At 37.2% G+C, this 16,556-nt stretch overlaps 7 protein-coding genes across 7 annotated transcripts in view; 4 read left to right on the forward strand and 3 right to left on the reverse strand.

The window, feature by feature from the left end:
- Positions 1–197: 197 nt before the first annotated feature.
- Positions 198–1,214, forward strand: FDP41_001439 (uncharacterized protein; the record flags this gene model as incomplete). Its single annotated transcript, XM_044704523.1, has 1 exon — positions 198–1,214. One exon carries the CDS (start codon positions 198–200, stop codon positions 1,212–1,214), a length of 1,017 nt encoding a protein of 338 aa, XP_044564235.1.
- A 156-nt stretch (positions 1,215–1,370) lies between these two features.
- Positions 1,371–2,492, reverse strand: FDP41_001440 (uncharacterized protein; the record flags this gene model as incomplete). The annotated part of the gene is made up of 1 exon (XM_044704525.1): positions 1,371–2,492. One exon carries the CDS (start codon positions 2,490–2,492, stop codon positions 1,371–1,373), a length of 1,122 nt encoding a protein of 373 aa, XP_044564236.1.
- Positions 2,493–3,049: 557 nt separating this feature from the next.
- On the forward strand, positions 3,050–6,716 carry FDP41_001441 (uncharacterized protein; the record flags this gene model as incomplete). Its single annotated transcript, XM_044704526.1, has 5 exons — positions 3,050–4,113; positions 4,263–5,626; positions 5,711–5,821; positions 5,899–6,185; positions 6,309–6,716. The coding sequence occupies 5 exons, from the start codon at positions 3,050–3,052 to the stop codon at positions 6,714–6,716; spliced, it is 3,234 nt and encodes a 1,077-aa protein (XP_044564237.1).
- Positions 6,717–6,832: 116 nt separating this feature from the next.
- On the reverse strand, positions 6,833–8,705 carry FDP41_001442 (uncharacterized protein; the record flags this gene model as incomplete). The annotated part of the gene is made up of 2 exons (XM_044704527.1): positions 6,833–7,395; positions 7,586–8,705. 2 exons carry the CDS (start codon positions 8,703–8,705, stop codon positions 6,833–6,835), a joined length of 1,683 nt encoding a protein of 560 aa, XP_044564238.1.
- An 812-nt stretch (positions 8,706–9,517) lies between these two features.
- Positions 9,518–10,732, forward strand: FDP41_001443 (uncharacterized protein; the record flags this gene model as incomplete). Its single annotated transcript, XM_044704528.1, has 1 exon — positions 9,518–10,732. The coding sequence occupies one exon, from the start codon at positions 9,518–9,520 to the stop codon at positions 10,730–10,732; it is 1,215 nt and encodes a 404-aa protein (XP_044564239.1).
- A 393-nt stretch (positions 10,733–11,125) lies between these two features.
- FDP41_001444 (uncharacterized protein) lies at positions 11,126–12,605 on the forward strand (the record flags this gene model as incomplete). Its single annotated transcript, XM_044704529.1, has 2 exons — positions 11,126–12,235; positions 12,309–12,605. 2 exons carry the CDS (start codon positions 11,126–11,128, stop codon positions 12,603–12,605), a joined length of 1,407 nt encoding a protein of 468 aa, XP_044564240.1.
- Positions 12,606–12,747: 142 nt separating this feature from the next.
- Positions 12,748–16,556, reverse strand: part of FDP41_001445 (uncharacterized protein) — a gene marked incomplete at both ends in the record, with an annotated part of 4,973 nt that continues 1,164 nt past the window's right edge. The window contains 2 exons of the mRNA XM_044704530.1: positions 12,748–13,170; positions 13,297–13,446. Coding sequence (XP_044564241.1) covers positions 12,748–13,170; positions 13,297–13,446 — 573 coding nt within the window. Of the gene's footprint in view, positions 13,171–13,296 lie in introns of the transcript that reaches the window.

Here is a 16,556-nt window from a genome sequence, read left to right on the forward strand (position 1 = left end):
AAAAAAAAATATCCTCGAGCTTTTCGTTTTTTCCGTTTGACCAACAATTTTCCATCATCATCTTATCGGAGGTATAATTCTTCTTTTCATCATCCCACTGCTGACGGCACTCTAACAGTTAGAAGCACCAACTATTTTGATTGATTCAAAAGCTCAATACATTCTTTGCTAATTATTCTTTTTTCAAACTCTCCGTGATGGATTCAACAACACCAACCTTATCGTCCTCCTCCTCATCTCTATCCTCCGATCCTGTGGTGTTTGCTAAAGTGGTTTCACCACCACCACCACAAGCAACCATAACTCCTCCATCCTTCCAATCAGCAGAGCAAGAATTTTCCAACACCTTTGACCTTATTTTGGGTACTTCTCTCATAGCTTCCTTCTCATTATATCGAGTGTTTAATTTTCTCTTTCGAGCTGTGGGTTATCAAATCATATTAGAGCCTACTGAAGTGGAGAAGAGTAAAGCTCCGACGAATCATGTAGAAGGATTTTCAAAATTATATCGGATTGAAGGACTCGGTGGATTCTTCAGAGGCTTTGTTGCACGAATGTTTAAGAAGTGGACTCATTCCTATGTGCTTCGTAATGTATTGGTTTCATTGGATTTGAGAAGAGAATTTCTCGTTGCAAAACGTGGAGATTTAGCCACACAGAGAAGTATTCCGACCTATCAATTAATTTATCATGGAGCCTCATTGGTTACAGACATCTTTTCGTATCCTTTTGATACAGTGTTTGTGAGAATGCAAGCTCCTCGCTCACATCGGCTGTCTCATCCCGAGTTGAGAGATCCAAATGGTTCCATTGAGTGCATGAATCGCATTATTAGAAGAGAAGGTTTTCGTGCCTTATATCGTGGATGGTATTTGAAAATTCTTCAAAGAATTATAAGAGTTACCACATTGGTTGGCTCGTACCGTTCGATGAAGTTCTTCTTTGGATTATTCGGATTAGGAGATGAAGGTGTAACAGAGGGATCTGACCAAACAGAAGAAATATTGGATTCTTTCATGTTTATTGTGGCTGAATTATTCTCGAGATTTACTGTTCAACCATTGAAAATGTTGAGACGTCGATTACAATATGGTGTCTTGTCTGAGGACAAAAAGACTGTTGAAAGACTGAATATTATTTCATGTGCTCAAGAAATTTATGAGAAAGAGGGATGGTTTGGTTTTTATAAGGGAACTTTTGGCAATATTCACTAGGTGCATTGCTCTCGTTGAAGCAAAAAATTAGCATCTAGTTTGTGACAACCTGGGATAAGAATAAAACGTGTTGGCCACTTCTTGTGAGATCGAATATTGATCGAAAATTTCATAATTTACCATTTTTACTGAGGTGATCGAATTGTTACTCTTAATTTACAACATGGAGGTGTGATATTGTGGAACAAGGAGGTTGTAATGTTTCAATTCTTCATGATAGACCACACGAATCTTTTTGAGACCGTGGTGTCGTCGGTGTTGAGAGACACCTCCCCTCACAAATTGTGCGGGCAGAACCTTAATCTTAGATTTTACCACCATCGATGACGGATCATCCCAATTTCCATCCTCCAACATGTTTACATAATACACGTCCAATTGTACATTTAGCAAATTAGCCAATGCATTTAGGCAGCAATAATCAGCCCATTCCTTGTCTTGTCTCAATTCTCCCAGGTAATCCTCAATAGTTTCTTGAAAAGGTTTTAAAAATATTAAATCTCGTACTTTGATTCCTCCATCTTGTGACACTGGCGTGTCTAAATTATTTTCAATCCAATCCACACATTTTTGCCTTATTTGGGTGTGATACTCTTCACTTTGAGCAAGTGCCAAAGAAATACAATTAAATAAACAATTTCCATTTGCTGTGGCGTGAATGAGCCTTAAATGTTTTCGAGCCAATAGCTCCGAGAGAAGTTCTTTTTTGCGATTCTTGTGTGACGATCTTGAATCTTCTTGTTGTTGGTGTGATTTTTTGACAGGTTGAGGTGAGGAAGGAGTTGTTGCTTTGTTATGTGTTGTGGCTCCTTCTTCCACTGCGTGAAGGTGGCTTGCCTTTTTCATGGGTGGCTCTTCTTCCGAAGGAATGCTATTCCGATGATGAAAATTGTGAGTTTTAGGTGATGATGTGTATTCAAAATCCATCTTATTTTCCTCATTATCACTTGGAGAGGTAACTCGAATGAACCTTATTCGGGGATGCCTTACGGAAGCATCTTGATGATGATGAATCATTGAAGCGTGTGAAGAGGGTGAAGAGGAGGAGGAGGATGGTCTTGATTCTATTTCCTTTTCTTGTCTATCATCAATAGGGCGATGAGATTTGAAAAAGGAATTTTGTGTTCTTGAACGATGGATGGTGATTGGAACGGAGGTGGATGTATTCTTGAGGTCATGATGATTTCGTTGTTGAGAATGATGATTCAAACTTGTGGTTCCAACAACAGGATGAAAATCCAATGATGAGGAGGATGATTCTTCATTCCGTTGATCCATTCTTTTACTATCATTTGGGCCGATCAATCTACATGTTTGCTGCTGAAGATGATGATTTGTATTAGGGTCTAAATCATTCAACATCCGCAGTCGATCATGAAAAATTCTAAACTGTGGTTTTTCTCTGATCCGATGGTCATTCCGATGTAAGCTTAATGGAGGTGTGGAGGGAGAGTGATCTCTCTCTTGATGATTCATCCACCACTGATGCAGAAGTATATGCGTCATTTCTGAAGTCAATTCAATTTTTTTTAACCTTTTTAAAGTTCGAATCAAATAATTCTATTTTTGAAATTTCCTTATTCAAAGAGCGGCTCGGAATTTTGATTCCGAAGACAAAAATACAGAAGCAGAAACCATCTCATTTTGTGGGTATCACTCTGTAATCTTGTGAAATCCAACTTCACAACAAACGACCTGTAAATGATTCATTGCGCTCTCAAAGGTTACAAAATCCTGTTCCAGATTGCACTTTTACGGCAAAGAAAAAAAATGGGCGAAAAATCCATTTCATCGTCAATTTCAAGAACAACGTCGTCATCGTTCAACTCTCTTTCATGCTTTCCACACTATTCCTCATCCTTCTTCTTCTTCATTCCTTTTTTACCCCATTCTTCATCCTTTCCGAAAATCTTTCTTTCTCTTCTTCAACATTTCCTTTACAGGCAACCACCACAACGAAAAGCCTTTCATCATCAGAAAATTCTCTCATCAACCCACTCAATTTTACCATCTTGTATGTTCAACCAAATTCTTCATCATCCTCTCTTCCGAATTGCACCCAAAAATCAGATCCGTGTTCTTCCATCTCTCAGGCCCTTCAGAAATTATCGGAATTGTTTCAATTGAAAATTATTGAACAAAAATCGGCCATCATTTATTTATTGGAAGGAAAATATGTTGGAAATTCGGCAGCTTGTCGAATGAAACAGAATGCAGTCTCAGAGTCGTATGATGATATTATTGTGGCATCGTATCCGTATGATAATACAAATAATAGTGAAAATCGAATGATCATTGATTGTAATAATGGAGAATTGATTTCGTATTTGAAAGCGAGGAGCATTTCGTTTCAAAACCTGACCGTTTTGAGAACAAAAATTTATAGCGACGAACAATTTGTCGTCTTGAATGTGTTTGAAATCAAGTTTGAAATGTGTCAAATCGATAATATGGCTGTTCAGGCGTCTTATTACAAGAAGGAATTTAATGTGACATTTGTGCAATGTAATGTTACACATTCTGAGTTATATAATATACTCAAAACCACATTTGAAGAAAGTATAATGAAATTTATTGGCTTGACAAGTAACAAGAAGGCCATAGTTTCGATTCAAAATTGTGCCATTCAAAATTTTAACTACAAGTCAGTTCAACAATATGTGAATACAATTTTGGATATTCAATATAGCCAAACATTTTCGATTGTGAATAGCCAGTTTGTGAATTCCAGTTTTGTCATTACAAGATTTCAATCCATTGAGTTTAAAGGAGTGAATTTCGATGGATATACCTCAATTTACCAAGCATATTCCAGAACGGCCACACTAACAAACATAATTTCTACAAATGGAAATTTTTTTTTAGAAAGTGATGGAATTGACAGCGTGGTTTTTAGTAGGTGTGTATTTTCACAGCCTCAGCAAGAAGTAGACACAAATGCCATTCAAAACCCTAAGCCAACCATTAGGATTTCTTCCACATACTTTTACAAGTTTCTGCTACGTTCAAAAACCTTCATACGATCCCTCTTTCCACCTCACTCGTCAGTAACTTGGTAATCACAGGTTCACTCTTTGAAAACAACAAAGGAGCAGTAATTGCAAATTTTGAAGGCGTGCTCGATTCAGAAATCAGACTAGTAACTTCTTCATTTTCCTACAACAGTTTAGAACAAGGTTTTGGTGGAGCCGTCAGTATTTCTGGTGTTCAACGTACTGTCTTTGAACAATGTTACTTTATGGGAAACAAGGCATTGAATGGAGGAGCCATGTATCTCGATACTCGTTTTGTTTCTGTACAGTCTGCTGATTTTATCAACAATTATGCAACGCAGAATGGTGGAGCTCTCTATATCAAAAATCATGATTCTTCATTCTTCTCCAATTTGGGATTCACTTTTTTGAATAATACAGCATATCGTGGAGGAGCCATCTATTTTGAAACTTCAGCCCCTTTGGACAGTCAACAATCACTTCTTCGAAAATTTCACTCCTGTTACAACAACACTGCTTTGTATTCTGGCGGATGTATCTACTCAACCAAGATTGATATGAGTGACAATTATAACATTTATTTGTCAAACAATATTGGAAATAAGGCCCTATCCTATGGGCCATTCATTGGTGGCCCCTTCTCGGATATCCATTTTCAAGTTGTGATTCAATTTGATAGCAACAGCGAGGTGGAGAATGTGACTCAAATAATGTATCCACAACAGCCACTCGAATGGAGTATCTATCCAGGTCAGGTAATTCCAAAAATTAGATTTCAAAAAGTTTCCTACAATGGAACTGAAATAATTAATTATTTACAAGATCAAGTCATACTAAAAGCAAGAAATGATGATTCCATTATTCATTCTGATGTTTCTAAAAGTAGAAACGAAATAATTGGGTTGTCACTTTCCATTTTCTCGAATAGTTCAACAAAAATTGAGGCAATTTTGATTTTTGAGAATTATTACAAATTGAACGTCACTATTCATATTTTGGATTGTCCTGATGGATATAAATTGAAGCAACCATTTTCGTATGGATATATCTGCATCAAGAACGATGTCCCAATTTCCAATGATCTCATTTTAAAAATTGTCATTCCTATTGCGGTAGTTTCAGGAGTTTTTTTAACATTAATATTTGGATTAATTCTACTAGTTACGATCAAAGTAGTGAGAAATATTTATTTGAAACTTCAAATGTTGAAACGAAAGGTTAAGGCGGAGCAGACTTTGGAGTCTAAAATTATTGACAAGAAGGTGATTTTCTCGGATATGAAAACTCCGTTGTTAATTAATGACAGTATCGGAAGTAGCAGTGATTACACCCCTTCAATTGGTAAAACCCAAAAGAAGAGTTATCAATCTTTAATTATTCCGATTGAGGACATTGAAATTGTGAAAAAAATCGGAGAAGGTAACTATGAAATTGTTAATACTATTATATTTTAACACCCGCAACTGCTATGAAAAATATTATGGAATTTCTTCAAATATATAGGAAGTAACGGAACGGTCTATCAAGGAAAGTGGAATAGCAAAGATGTCGCCCTAAAAACACTTAAATTCGATGACATTGATATGGGAGAAGAGTTTGAAAAGAAGCCGCCATGTTGAGCGTTGTCAATCATTCTTCGATTGTCAAAATGTATGGAATTTCTCTTTCTGGATCTCACAAATACATTGTAGTGGAATATTTACCCAAAGGAAGTTTAGACAAGTTGATTTATGGATGTAAAATGAGGGTTGAATTTTTGACTCTTCGTCAAAAAATTAACATTTTGCTTGGAGTTGCAAATGGAATGGCTTACTTGCATTCCTTGAAACCACCCATTGTTCATCGAGATTTAAAACCAGGAAATATTTTAATTGATGAAGATTATAACGCAAGAGTATGTGATTTTGGACTTTCGAAAATTATGGGAAATAGTGCTGCTGCTACCAAACATATTGGAACTGTGTTTTATATGGCGAGAGTAAGTGTGTGAACAAGATAGATGTAAAACATTAATGGTGATGAACTTTTTTGCTATTCAATGTGTGATGAATTTGTGAACCTTGATTAATTCAACAATTCATTCACAATTTTACTTTAACAGGAAATGGTGGATGACAATCCAAAATACACTCCCAAAATCGATGTCTACAGTTTTGCAATTATCATGTGGGAATTGTTTTTTGAAGAAAATCCCTATGTTAATGACAAGTCTGCAAAAATTCACAGATTCAATTCAGCATCCTCTGTCGAGAATGAATACAATGTGTTGCTGCACGTATTGAATGGATCAAGACCGAAAATTCCCTTCTCTTCTCCACTGGAAGAAGAAATTTGGTTGAAAGAATATGTTCAACCTTATCAAAATGGTTGTTCTTTACCTAAATTGGTGCAAATCACAAATGAATATATCGAGTTAATGAAAAGATGTTGGCAGTCAGAACCAGAATTGAGACCAGAGTTTTCAGAAATTGTACAGGTTTTGACAAGTGTGGAGAAGCTGTTGTTGTGAAAGCTATGATTTGTCTTTCAAGTAATTTTCTAGAATATTATTGTTTATTTTGGAATGCAAGACTCAGCAAATATACTTTACAAGATTGACCAAATATTTGAATTCAATTTTCCATCTTATTTTGTCTGTGAGGCAGCATTCTTGATTCGTGTATTGATATTATCAATTTTCATTTGCTTTTTGAATGCAAGACTTTCCTTAAATCTTCGATGAGTGTCCAACATTAATTGAGCAATTTCACGTTCGATACTATCAAATAGATCATCCTCCAACAAGGGAAAGGCGCTGTTTGCACATTCCTCAATTTTATGCTTAATAACGTCAGTCTTTTTCTTTGACAGGTTGACAGTCATGCTTCCGTTCATGTCCAAAAATTCATTGTATATTTCCTTTGCCAATTCGAACTTTTTCTTTTCGTAGGACATTAAATCTGCTTCGGTGTAGGGTTTTTTGGATGTAGAATCTTTTTTGGGCTTTTTTGTGGAAGCACTACTCATGGCGGAATATTCAGAATTGGCCTCACTAATGTCAGTGTCATCGGAGAGTGTGGATTTTGTATCATCATAGAGGAACATTTTGATTTCTATACTTTTTGCAGCCAATTCCTTGTATTGACCAATCTTTTCCAATACTAAAAAGTTTTCAACAGAAAATTCTTTTTCACAATGTGCCTTAAATACTGTGAAATAAAAATAATATTAAAAAAAATTGAAACATTTGGAAAGTGTGATCACACCAATCATTCACGAGAATGATCATAGGATCATATATGAAATACATTCAATATTTTGCCATGATTCGAACCACATGAAATGCATTTCACATTTTGTAAATTTCGACACATTTGACATTCACTAAATTGTACTTACACTTTCTCAATTGAGGATCCCTCATGGTATCAATAGCCATCAACGCATTCGCCTTTCTCAATCTCTCAAGTTGAATGGCATCTCGATTCAAAGCACACACCAACGTTGCAATCACCACTGGAATCACAATACTCACAGCTGCCAAAATCACCACCAAACTCACCACGGTCTGAACTTTTAACACAAATGCAATCGAATTTTGTTTGTCACTCACATAAAACGCAACTGGGTCCAACACTTGTTGTAAAAATTGAGCTTGTTTGGTCTGATAGGTCGGATCTGAAAATAGAACTTTGAGGGCTTGCGTTCCGTTGTGTTTGAGTGCAAGATTGACCGCTTGAGCTTCGAACTGAATGGAGGAATCGATCGAATCGAGTCGAGTTAAATTAAGCGCTTGAATTTCGTGATCACTCAAGTCCGAAAGTAATTTCGAAATGGTTTGATTGTAGAGGAGAGTGGTGTTGTAAAAGGTGTAGGCCTCTTGAGAGACGTACAAGTCGTAATTGGCCGCCTGTGTTGTCGAAAGTTGAGAAGTATTCGTGGCTTGGATTCCGAGTTGTTCTGCGGTTGATCTACCCCTACATCTCTTTCGGCAAGGCCCGGTTCCGGTTCCGGTTCCGGATCCCGATGTGGTTCCCGATGTCGGAGGTGTCACGACCGAAACATTCAACGAGGCCAAGCATGCCGAATAGAGAGCAGCTGTTTTCGAACTATAGGACAATCGTTCTCGATACAATCTTGCCATCACAGTATATTCAATGGTGGAAGTATCCAAATCTTGAAATGCAGCGTAACTCCAAATAATAAGTGCCAACAAGATGATAAATGCCACCACATTCACCACGAGAGAGAGTAAGGAAAGAAGGCGCATCCATGACAATTCCACCACACCAAAGCAAGTCCGAATTCGGAGCGGAGAGGAGAAAACGGAGATGTTTTTCGCCGATGGAATGGAATGATCATGTTGTCGAGGAGGAGAAGTGGAAGATGGTTGTTGTTGTGGTTGTGGTGATGATGGTTGTGAGGGTAGTGATTGTTGTGGTGAATGGATGGCAGAGGTGTGATTTGCTTCTTGTAATTCGATGGATGAGGATTGATGAATTTCAGAGGGAGGTGACATGGAATGTTGTGATCGATTGGAAGAAGCAAAATGTTGTTGTTGTTATTTTGATCTTGTGAAAGAGATGTGGAATCTTCTTTTTGTAAGCTTGCTTGTTGACAGCGCAAACACAATCGTGATTAGTGACAGGTCTTGTCAGAGTGTCAAGTGGAAGGATCTTTGAGAATGGCTATTTCACACAGCGCTATTGTTTGAGACCAAAACACGGATAAAAGCAACGAAACGTTTTGCTGATTCTTATCTTGCACCAATCTGATCTGACCTCCAATTCGTGAAATGCTTGTCGGGAGAATGAATTGATCACTCACTCAATGAAAAGTTGGGTTGTAACAACCGTCGTCTAGGGGGTCTGGTCGTTGATTTCTTTTTTTTGATGTTGGAGAAGGTATGAGATGGTCAAATTCTCACAATGAGATCATGAAGAAGAAGAAGTAAAACACTTTCGCAATTTGTGTATTCGCATTCATAATCGTGAACATTCTACAAGAACTGTCAGATCAATTGAGAGTGAGGACCAGCATTATGGCAATGATTTCCAAGATCAAATTCTCATATCTCTTCTTCTTCTCGTTAGTAAATTTGCATTCTGACAGGTGTCAGTTATATAACGTTCATATGGGAAGAAACTTCTAAAGAGAGACAAGTCCATTCTAAATAAATACGTGAATAATAATAAATCAAAATAAAGAGAGGAAATTTCAATAGAACTGAGGGTCTAATGCCACCGACAAGTCATCGGTTCAATTTGTTCGATGAAAGGCCTTTCATCATCATTAAGAATTTATTCGAAATTGAGGAATTGCTTACAAAAAATGTTGAAACTCGTTTCTTCTTCTTCTTCATTTAGTGGTATCAGCTTTTCGAGAAGAGGAGGAATTCTTTTTCATGGCACAACAACAAGCACCACTAACACTCCATCCATGTTGAAAGTGGTGGTGATGAGAACGATTGCTGATCCACCGATGATGGACCGTCGTCGGTTGTTGGATTTTGGAATTAATCATCAATTTTCATTCTTCTCTCGGATGAATGATCTTTATCATCATGATAGGAAGAAGATGATTTATCAATCAAAATCCAATAGGATGATGAGTTCGTTGAATTTGATGAAGGGAGTAAGCCTTGATCAACCCGAGTCAAGCCACCACCATCATCATCATCATCTTTTATTAAATTCTAGTTATGAACATCCTCTCGGAGGAATCATTGGTAGTCTCTATCAAGCCTCTTCAAATGTATTATGGAACATGAAAAAACAGTTATTCAAATCTAAATTCTTCAAGAATTCAAGAACGATTCTAATACCACATAAACTTGAGATGAGTTGGGAAGAATTGAAAAGAAAGATTTCAAATGTATTTGGAGGTCATCGATATTCCTATTACGAATACAGTAGCTATGGAAGTGGAGGAGAAGGAAGTGGATTCCGATTTACGAATATTCAAAAAATCATTGCTTTGAATGTGGCTGTGTTTGTCTTGGCTAATTTATTCCTCACACGACAAGACATTCTTGCTAATTTGGGAGTTTCATTGGACAATATCAAACATGGCAAAATTTACACCATGTTCACAAGCATGTTTACACATATTGATTTAATTCATATATTCATGAACATGTATGCATTGAGTCAATTAGGAAAAATGATGCCCATGACTAGAAGATTATTGTGGCCAGCTTATATTTTCTGTGGTCTAGTGGCGTCTTCTGTTTATTTACTTGATAAATGGATTGGAAGTACTGCACTTCATCGACCCCATGAATACTATACCACTGGTATTGGAGCCAGCGGAGCCATATTTGGTTTGTTAGCGTTTGTGACACAAGTACATCCCTTCATTCCAGTAGGCATCTTCTTTTTACCCATCCAATTTAAATTAAGGAATTTCTTTTATGGTGTCATTGCCATTGAGTGCTATCGTTGGTACACGAACAGAGATTCATCCGTGAGTGCGAGTGGCCACTTGGGAGGAGCTTTGGGAGGATACTTGTTCTACCTGATGAATCGTAAGAGACTTCTTTTTTAAAAGGGTTAAATGTTTGTAGAATCAATTTATGAATTGGTTATTAATACTGTACACGGTAGATTCTTGTTGTAGTTTTCTTGAGCACTTGGTGAAGCCAATCTCAATTTCCAGAATTGAACTGTACATTCTTCAAGTCACCGATTGAAACACGGAATTCCATTCATGCTTTCCTCCTCACTTCTCCATTCACACACATTCTGTGCAATTCTACACAATACATGCTACAACAACAACAACAACTAGTAGTAGTAGTAGTCGTCAAGTAGTCATTCTCAAGAGTCATCGTATTGAATGTCCTCCTCCAGAAAAAACACAGAGTCCTCTGAATGATGTTTTTTCTCCATGACACGGAGTTGTTGTGGCAACAGTCCATCCTTTTGAAGCAAAAAAAAAATGAATTTGTTGTGGCGACTTCAACTTATTGCCTCTCTGTGCGATCATGATGAAAGTGTTTGGTCGGTTTCTTTTCATCCACAATATAAACATGTGTTGGCCACGTGTTCATCGGATAAGACGGTGAGGATTTATTATGTACGGAGTGAGGCAGAAACAGGAACAATAACAACGAATGTATTGTCTTCGTCGTCGTCATACCCGGGTATGAATCACCAAAGCCTTTTAAATACATCATCAAACTCGGGAGGAAATTACAAGACCATGATCAAATGTTTGGATGTTTTGGAAAATCAACATAATCGAACCATCCGTCGGGTGGATTGGTCTCATCCCAATGGAAATGCTTTGGCTTGTGCAAGTTTTGATGGAACGAGTTCTATTTGGATTTTGTTGAAAAACAAAATCGTATCACATTTGAATGCACTCGATGAGGAATTTGTCAAACAATCTCCTCACAATGATGATAAGAAGAATGGTTCATTCAGTCCTTTAAAACTATTAAAATGTGTCTCAACTTTGGAAGGACATGAAAATGAAGTGAAATCGGTGGCATGGAATTTCAAAGACGTTTCTTCCTCTAATTGGAGTGCTGAAATGAATGACGATGATGAAGAGAGTGAATTTGGAGCTGACTGTGGACTGTTGGCAACCTGTGGTCGTGATAAAACTGTTTGGGTTTGGGAAGCAATTGATAAGATTGGATTTTCAGATTTTGACTGCAATTCCGTGTGTAGTGGACATACACAGGATGTAAAATTTGTAGCTTGGCATCCATTAACTCGAGAAAACATGCCATCTCTATTGTTTAGCGCATCCTACGATAATACAATTCGTGTTTGGAAAGAAGGAGGATTTAATGATGACCATTCAAGTCACCATGATTTTTCACACTCTGGTGGAGCTGGAGGAGATGAATGGAAATGTGTTGGAATTTTGAGAGGTCACACCAGTACAGTTTGGGCTCTTGCTTTTGAACCACCATTTGTACCCAGTTCTACAATGAACAATCAAACGACTGTTCGATATTCTACTGCCAGTAGTAGTAGTGGTACTACAAATACTATGACCTCAACTACTCCTCTGGATTACCCACAATTTATGGTCAGTGTAGGTGATGATAAATCAATCATTGTGTGGAGAGAGGATGTGGTCGGAAATTATCTTGACATGAATATGACAGCCATTCAGACCATTTCTGATGTTCACACTCGAACGATATATCATGTCGATTGGTGCGTGTATGAGAATCCATACAGGCCTGGAGAAGCTCATTTCATTGGTGGCCACTTCTGGTGGAGACAATACCATTGCCATCTTTGAGTGGAATAGAACTGAGCAAAAATTGAATTTATTGACCAAGATTGTGAATGCTCATGATGCAGATATTAATTGTAGCATGTGGAATAGGAATGTTTTTGGAGAGTTGGCCTCCTGTTCGGATGATGGAGTTGTGAAAATATGGAAATTAGATTTGTGATTGAATCATTGAATGTCACCAGCAGTTTTGTTGTTCTCTTTTTATTTATTGGAACCTTCAAGTTAAAATTGTCATTGCATCCGCACAATGATTTTTTATGAACATTATTTACATTTCGAAGAGAGATCATCTTTGGACATTTTCATCTTCTTCTGGTAACCAACACTCGCAAATTCGATGAAGGTCTTGCAGTAACGCCAGGAACATCTACAATCTTATCTTCCTTCTTGCTTTCGTCATTCAACAATGTAAATTCATAAAATTGTAAAAGTCGACACAAGATCATGCACGTCTCAATTTGACTGAATGAATAGCCAATGCACTTTCTGTTTCCTCCAGAGAATGGGAACCAACTGACACTAGAAATAACCTTTTGTTTAAAGTCCTTATCGAGGAATCGTTCTGGTGCAAAGTCTGTACCCTTGTAGGTGTCATTATTAAAATCGGCAGATAAGGTTTGACAAGCTTTGGCATCAAGGTAAATGGTAGAACCTTTTGGAATTTTGTACTTGCCAATGGTGGTGGTCTTACAACATTCCTTAACAATGGAAACCACAGGAGGATGCTGCAAGACAAGGTTTTGCATGAATAATCATGTTAACAGTGTGTAAGTGACGAATGGCATTGCGGTCAAAACAAAGTGCAAAATTCACATCATGTACACTCGTCGAACCAAACTTGGAGAACTTACCAATCGAAGAGATTCCATCATGGTTGCATGAATATAATCCATGCTGGCATAGTCATCGAAATTAGGCGCCCTCAATTCAGGTCCACCAATTCTTAAAGCTTCTTCTCTTGCTTTTTGTTGAGTTTTTTGATTCTTTGATAATTCATACATGAGCCATTGTAGTGTTGTACTAAATTTTTCAATCATAATTTAAATATAAAATTAATGTTAAATATCATGCAAATGAATTATTATTTTGGTCCACAACGTGGTGTTTTCCACGTGATCACTTACCTCGTTGTTTCATGTCCAGCAATGACGAAAATATATGCATTACTCTTCAACTCATCCAATGTCAATTTGTGATTTGATTCTTCTTCCATGTTTGCTTTCACTAATTGTGACAAGAGATCATTCAATGGTTTTTCTGGATCTTTCTTGAATTCTTCTTGTCTCTGAGAAATGTATCGATTCAAGTGCTCACTCATCAGTTCAAGCGCTTGATCCGTTTTAGTGTAACGAGCTAACATCTTTCGAACAAGTCCTTCTCCAAAGAAAAATCGTTGATAATAATCATGTTTGATCACATTCGTCAATGCCTCTCTGAATTTCTTTCCATCATTGGATGTTTCCGAGAAAATTCCAAAATCAATTCCAAAACCAGCTTCACCAATCACTGCCAAAGTCACATCGGAATAATCCTCCAAATCCAACACAAAACCATCTTTCTTAATTTCTCCCAAACTCGTTTGATGATGAATCATGCTCTCTTGCGAAGACTTTAATAACTTTTCCCATTTGGTGTGAAACAATGCATCTGTGGCTCGAATTGCCGCTTGACACATCAATCTCAAATTATTTGTCGTAAAGGAAGGAGAGACTACCACATGATGATTCTTCCAAACAGGTCCATCCGGAGCTGTCAAAATAGACGTTGCCTTCTTTGAAAAGATGTTAAAAGGTTCATAAAATGTTTCCACTGGTTTCACAAAGGAAGAAGATTTGGTGAGAAGAACTTCTTTGCAAGAATCTTTATCGGCAAAGAGAATATTGTTACGATGAGGAGTGGAAACTCGAATACATAATTGATTCGAATGATGATGATTGGAAGAATTGGATGAATTGGAATCCTTGTTGTGTTGTTGTTGTTTCAGTTGTTCTTGTTTCAAGAGTTGAATGATCACATCCGAGTTGCCATGTGCAATGTAAGGAGAAAGGATAGGAATTCGAATGAAACCCTCACTGAGGAGTTGCCAATAGCCAGGAATGTCTTGAACTTTGGCAATATTTCTTCTCAGATTGACAAGTGTTTTCAGAACGTAAAACAAGAGAAGAGAAAAGGCAGCACGTCGTGAGGAGAGTCAACCAAAGATCGGACGATTGGAGGAGGATCATCATGTCAAAGGTCGATATACACTCTTGTTGTTGTTGTTGTTTTTTGTTGTTCCAGGATCAACTCAGTTCGGAATGATTCTTTTTGATCTTTTTCTTATGTCGCATTAATCGCCCTAGTGAATTTATTTGGAAAGTCCTTATTGCGATCAAGTACGGGAGTTGATTTTTGGAAATCCTTTTGAGGACTGAACTCTGAAATTCAATCACACAATGGATGGACGTAGGAGGTCCATCAAGATGATTCATAAATGAATGAGCATGAATGACATTTATGACTTGGCGTTTGATTGGTCTAAGAAGAAGACAAAACTGAGAAAGTTCTTTAAGGGTTTGTTGAAGATGGCGATTCCAGAGAGGATGATGGTGACATGAGGGAGTTTGTTTGGGTGAGCTCAACTTCAGCCATGTCGTGTTCTTCTTCGTGTGTTTCATTTGTGATTGATGAAGAAGGTATCTCCTCTTCCTTTTTGTGAGGTTTTGTGAGATCATGGTTAAGTTCTTCTTGAGTGTTCATGTTGAGCCCTGTTGGTTGTGGTGTGGGCTGTCGTTCTTCCTGATGAGAGGAATGAGTTTCAACACTGTCTTTGGAATGCTCATCAATACTCTTCGTGTGATTTTCAGAACGTAATTCTGACATGGATTCTTCCTCTTGAATCATTGTTCGTACATGGGCAGAAGCTAGCTCAAGATTTTGTTTTTCGAGCTCATGAACGGAAAGGGTCAATTCTTGAAGGGAGAGAGTTAAATTACTATTCTCAGTGATGAGTCCTTGTGTTTTCAATTGACATTCTTGAAGGTGATCTTTAAGGGCGGATAGTTCCTTAATATGGTGTGAATTTTCTTCGCTACTCTGCGATTGCATATTGTTCATTTCAGTCATCACTTCGTTTAATCTAGATTCCAATTCTTCCACATTGTTTTTACATTTCTTTTGTTCTTCGACATGTTCAAGTTTGGTTTCAATGACAATGGAGGAGAGTGTTGCAGATTTGTCTGAGCACTCCTTGAAGAGTTTTTCTAACTCTGTGACATTCGATGAACATTCTCCAACTCTCAAAATTAATGCTTGTTTTTCATTGCTTAAGAGTTCAATTTGTTTTTCAAGTGAAGTCACTTTAAGGATTAACTTTTCTACTTGTTTGTCCTGAATGAGTTTTGTCTTGTCCTCACGACACAAGCTCAAAGCAGAAAAACATTCACGTTGTTCCAGTTCCATATGATTTAACTTTTTGCGTAATTCGTTGGTTGTTTTCTGGCATTGTTGTTTCTTTTCCAACTTATCGAGGAATATTTTGAGTTGACCTTTGATTTTTTCATTCTCTTCGTTGATGGTCTCATTGAATTGACCCATGTAGGAAGAGATTTGAGCAATGTGTTGGGCAGTTTGTTGTAGCTGTGCTGATTGTCTAAGAATTTCTTCCTTTTCGTTAAGCATTACACGTAATGTTGTTTGTTTCAAAGTTTCAATTCGCTCGAATTGTTCTGATTTCTCGTGTTTGAGATGAGTAATTTCCTTTTGAAGAGTTTCTATGAATTCTGCTTGTTTTTTCATTTCTTCTTGATGGGTATTGTGTAATGAGGATATTCGTTGTTCGGCAAGTTTTAAATCGTTTTGCAAATTTGTAATTGTTTCTTCTTGCATTGTTTTAACAAGTAAAATTTGCTGTATTTGTTGATCTTTCTTTTCAATAATACTAGTGGTAGTTTGGTTTAAGGTTTGCAAATAATCTTCAAGCAGTGTCAAATTCTTTTCAAGAATAGATTTTGTGATTTTTTGTGATTCAGCAATTTCAGTCAACGCGTGTACTTTCTCCTCTAGCTCTGAGATTTGGTCTTTGTGATTCGAAATTTTATCATCCTTTTCCAACAATTTTTTTTTTTTTTTT

The sequence above is a fragment of the Naegleria fowleri genome (assembly GCF_008403515.1).
Source record: "Naegleria fowleri strain ATCC 30894 chromosome Unknown tig25, whole genome shotgun sequence".
Taxonomy (NCBI): Eukaryota; Heterolobosea; class Eutetramitea; order Acrasida; family Naegleriidae; genus Naegleria; species Naegleria fowleri.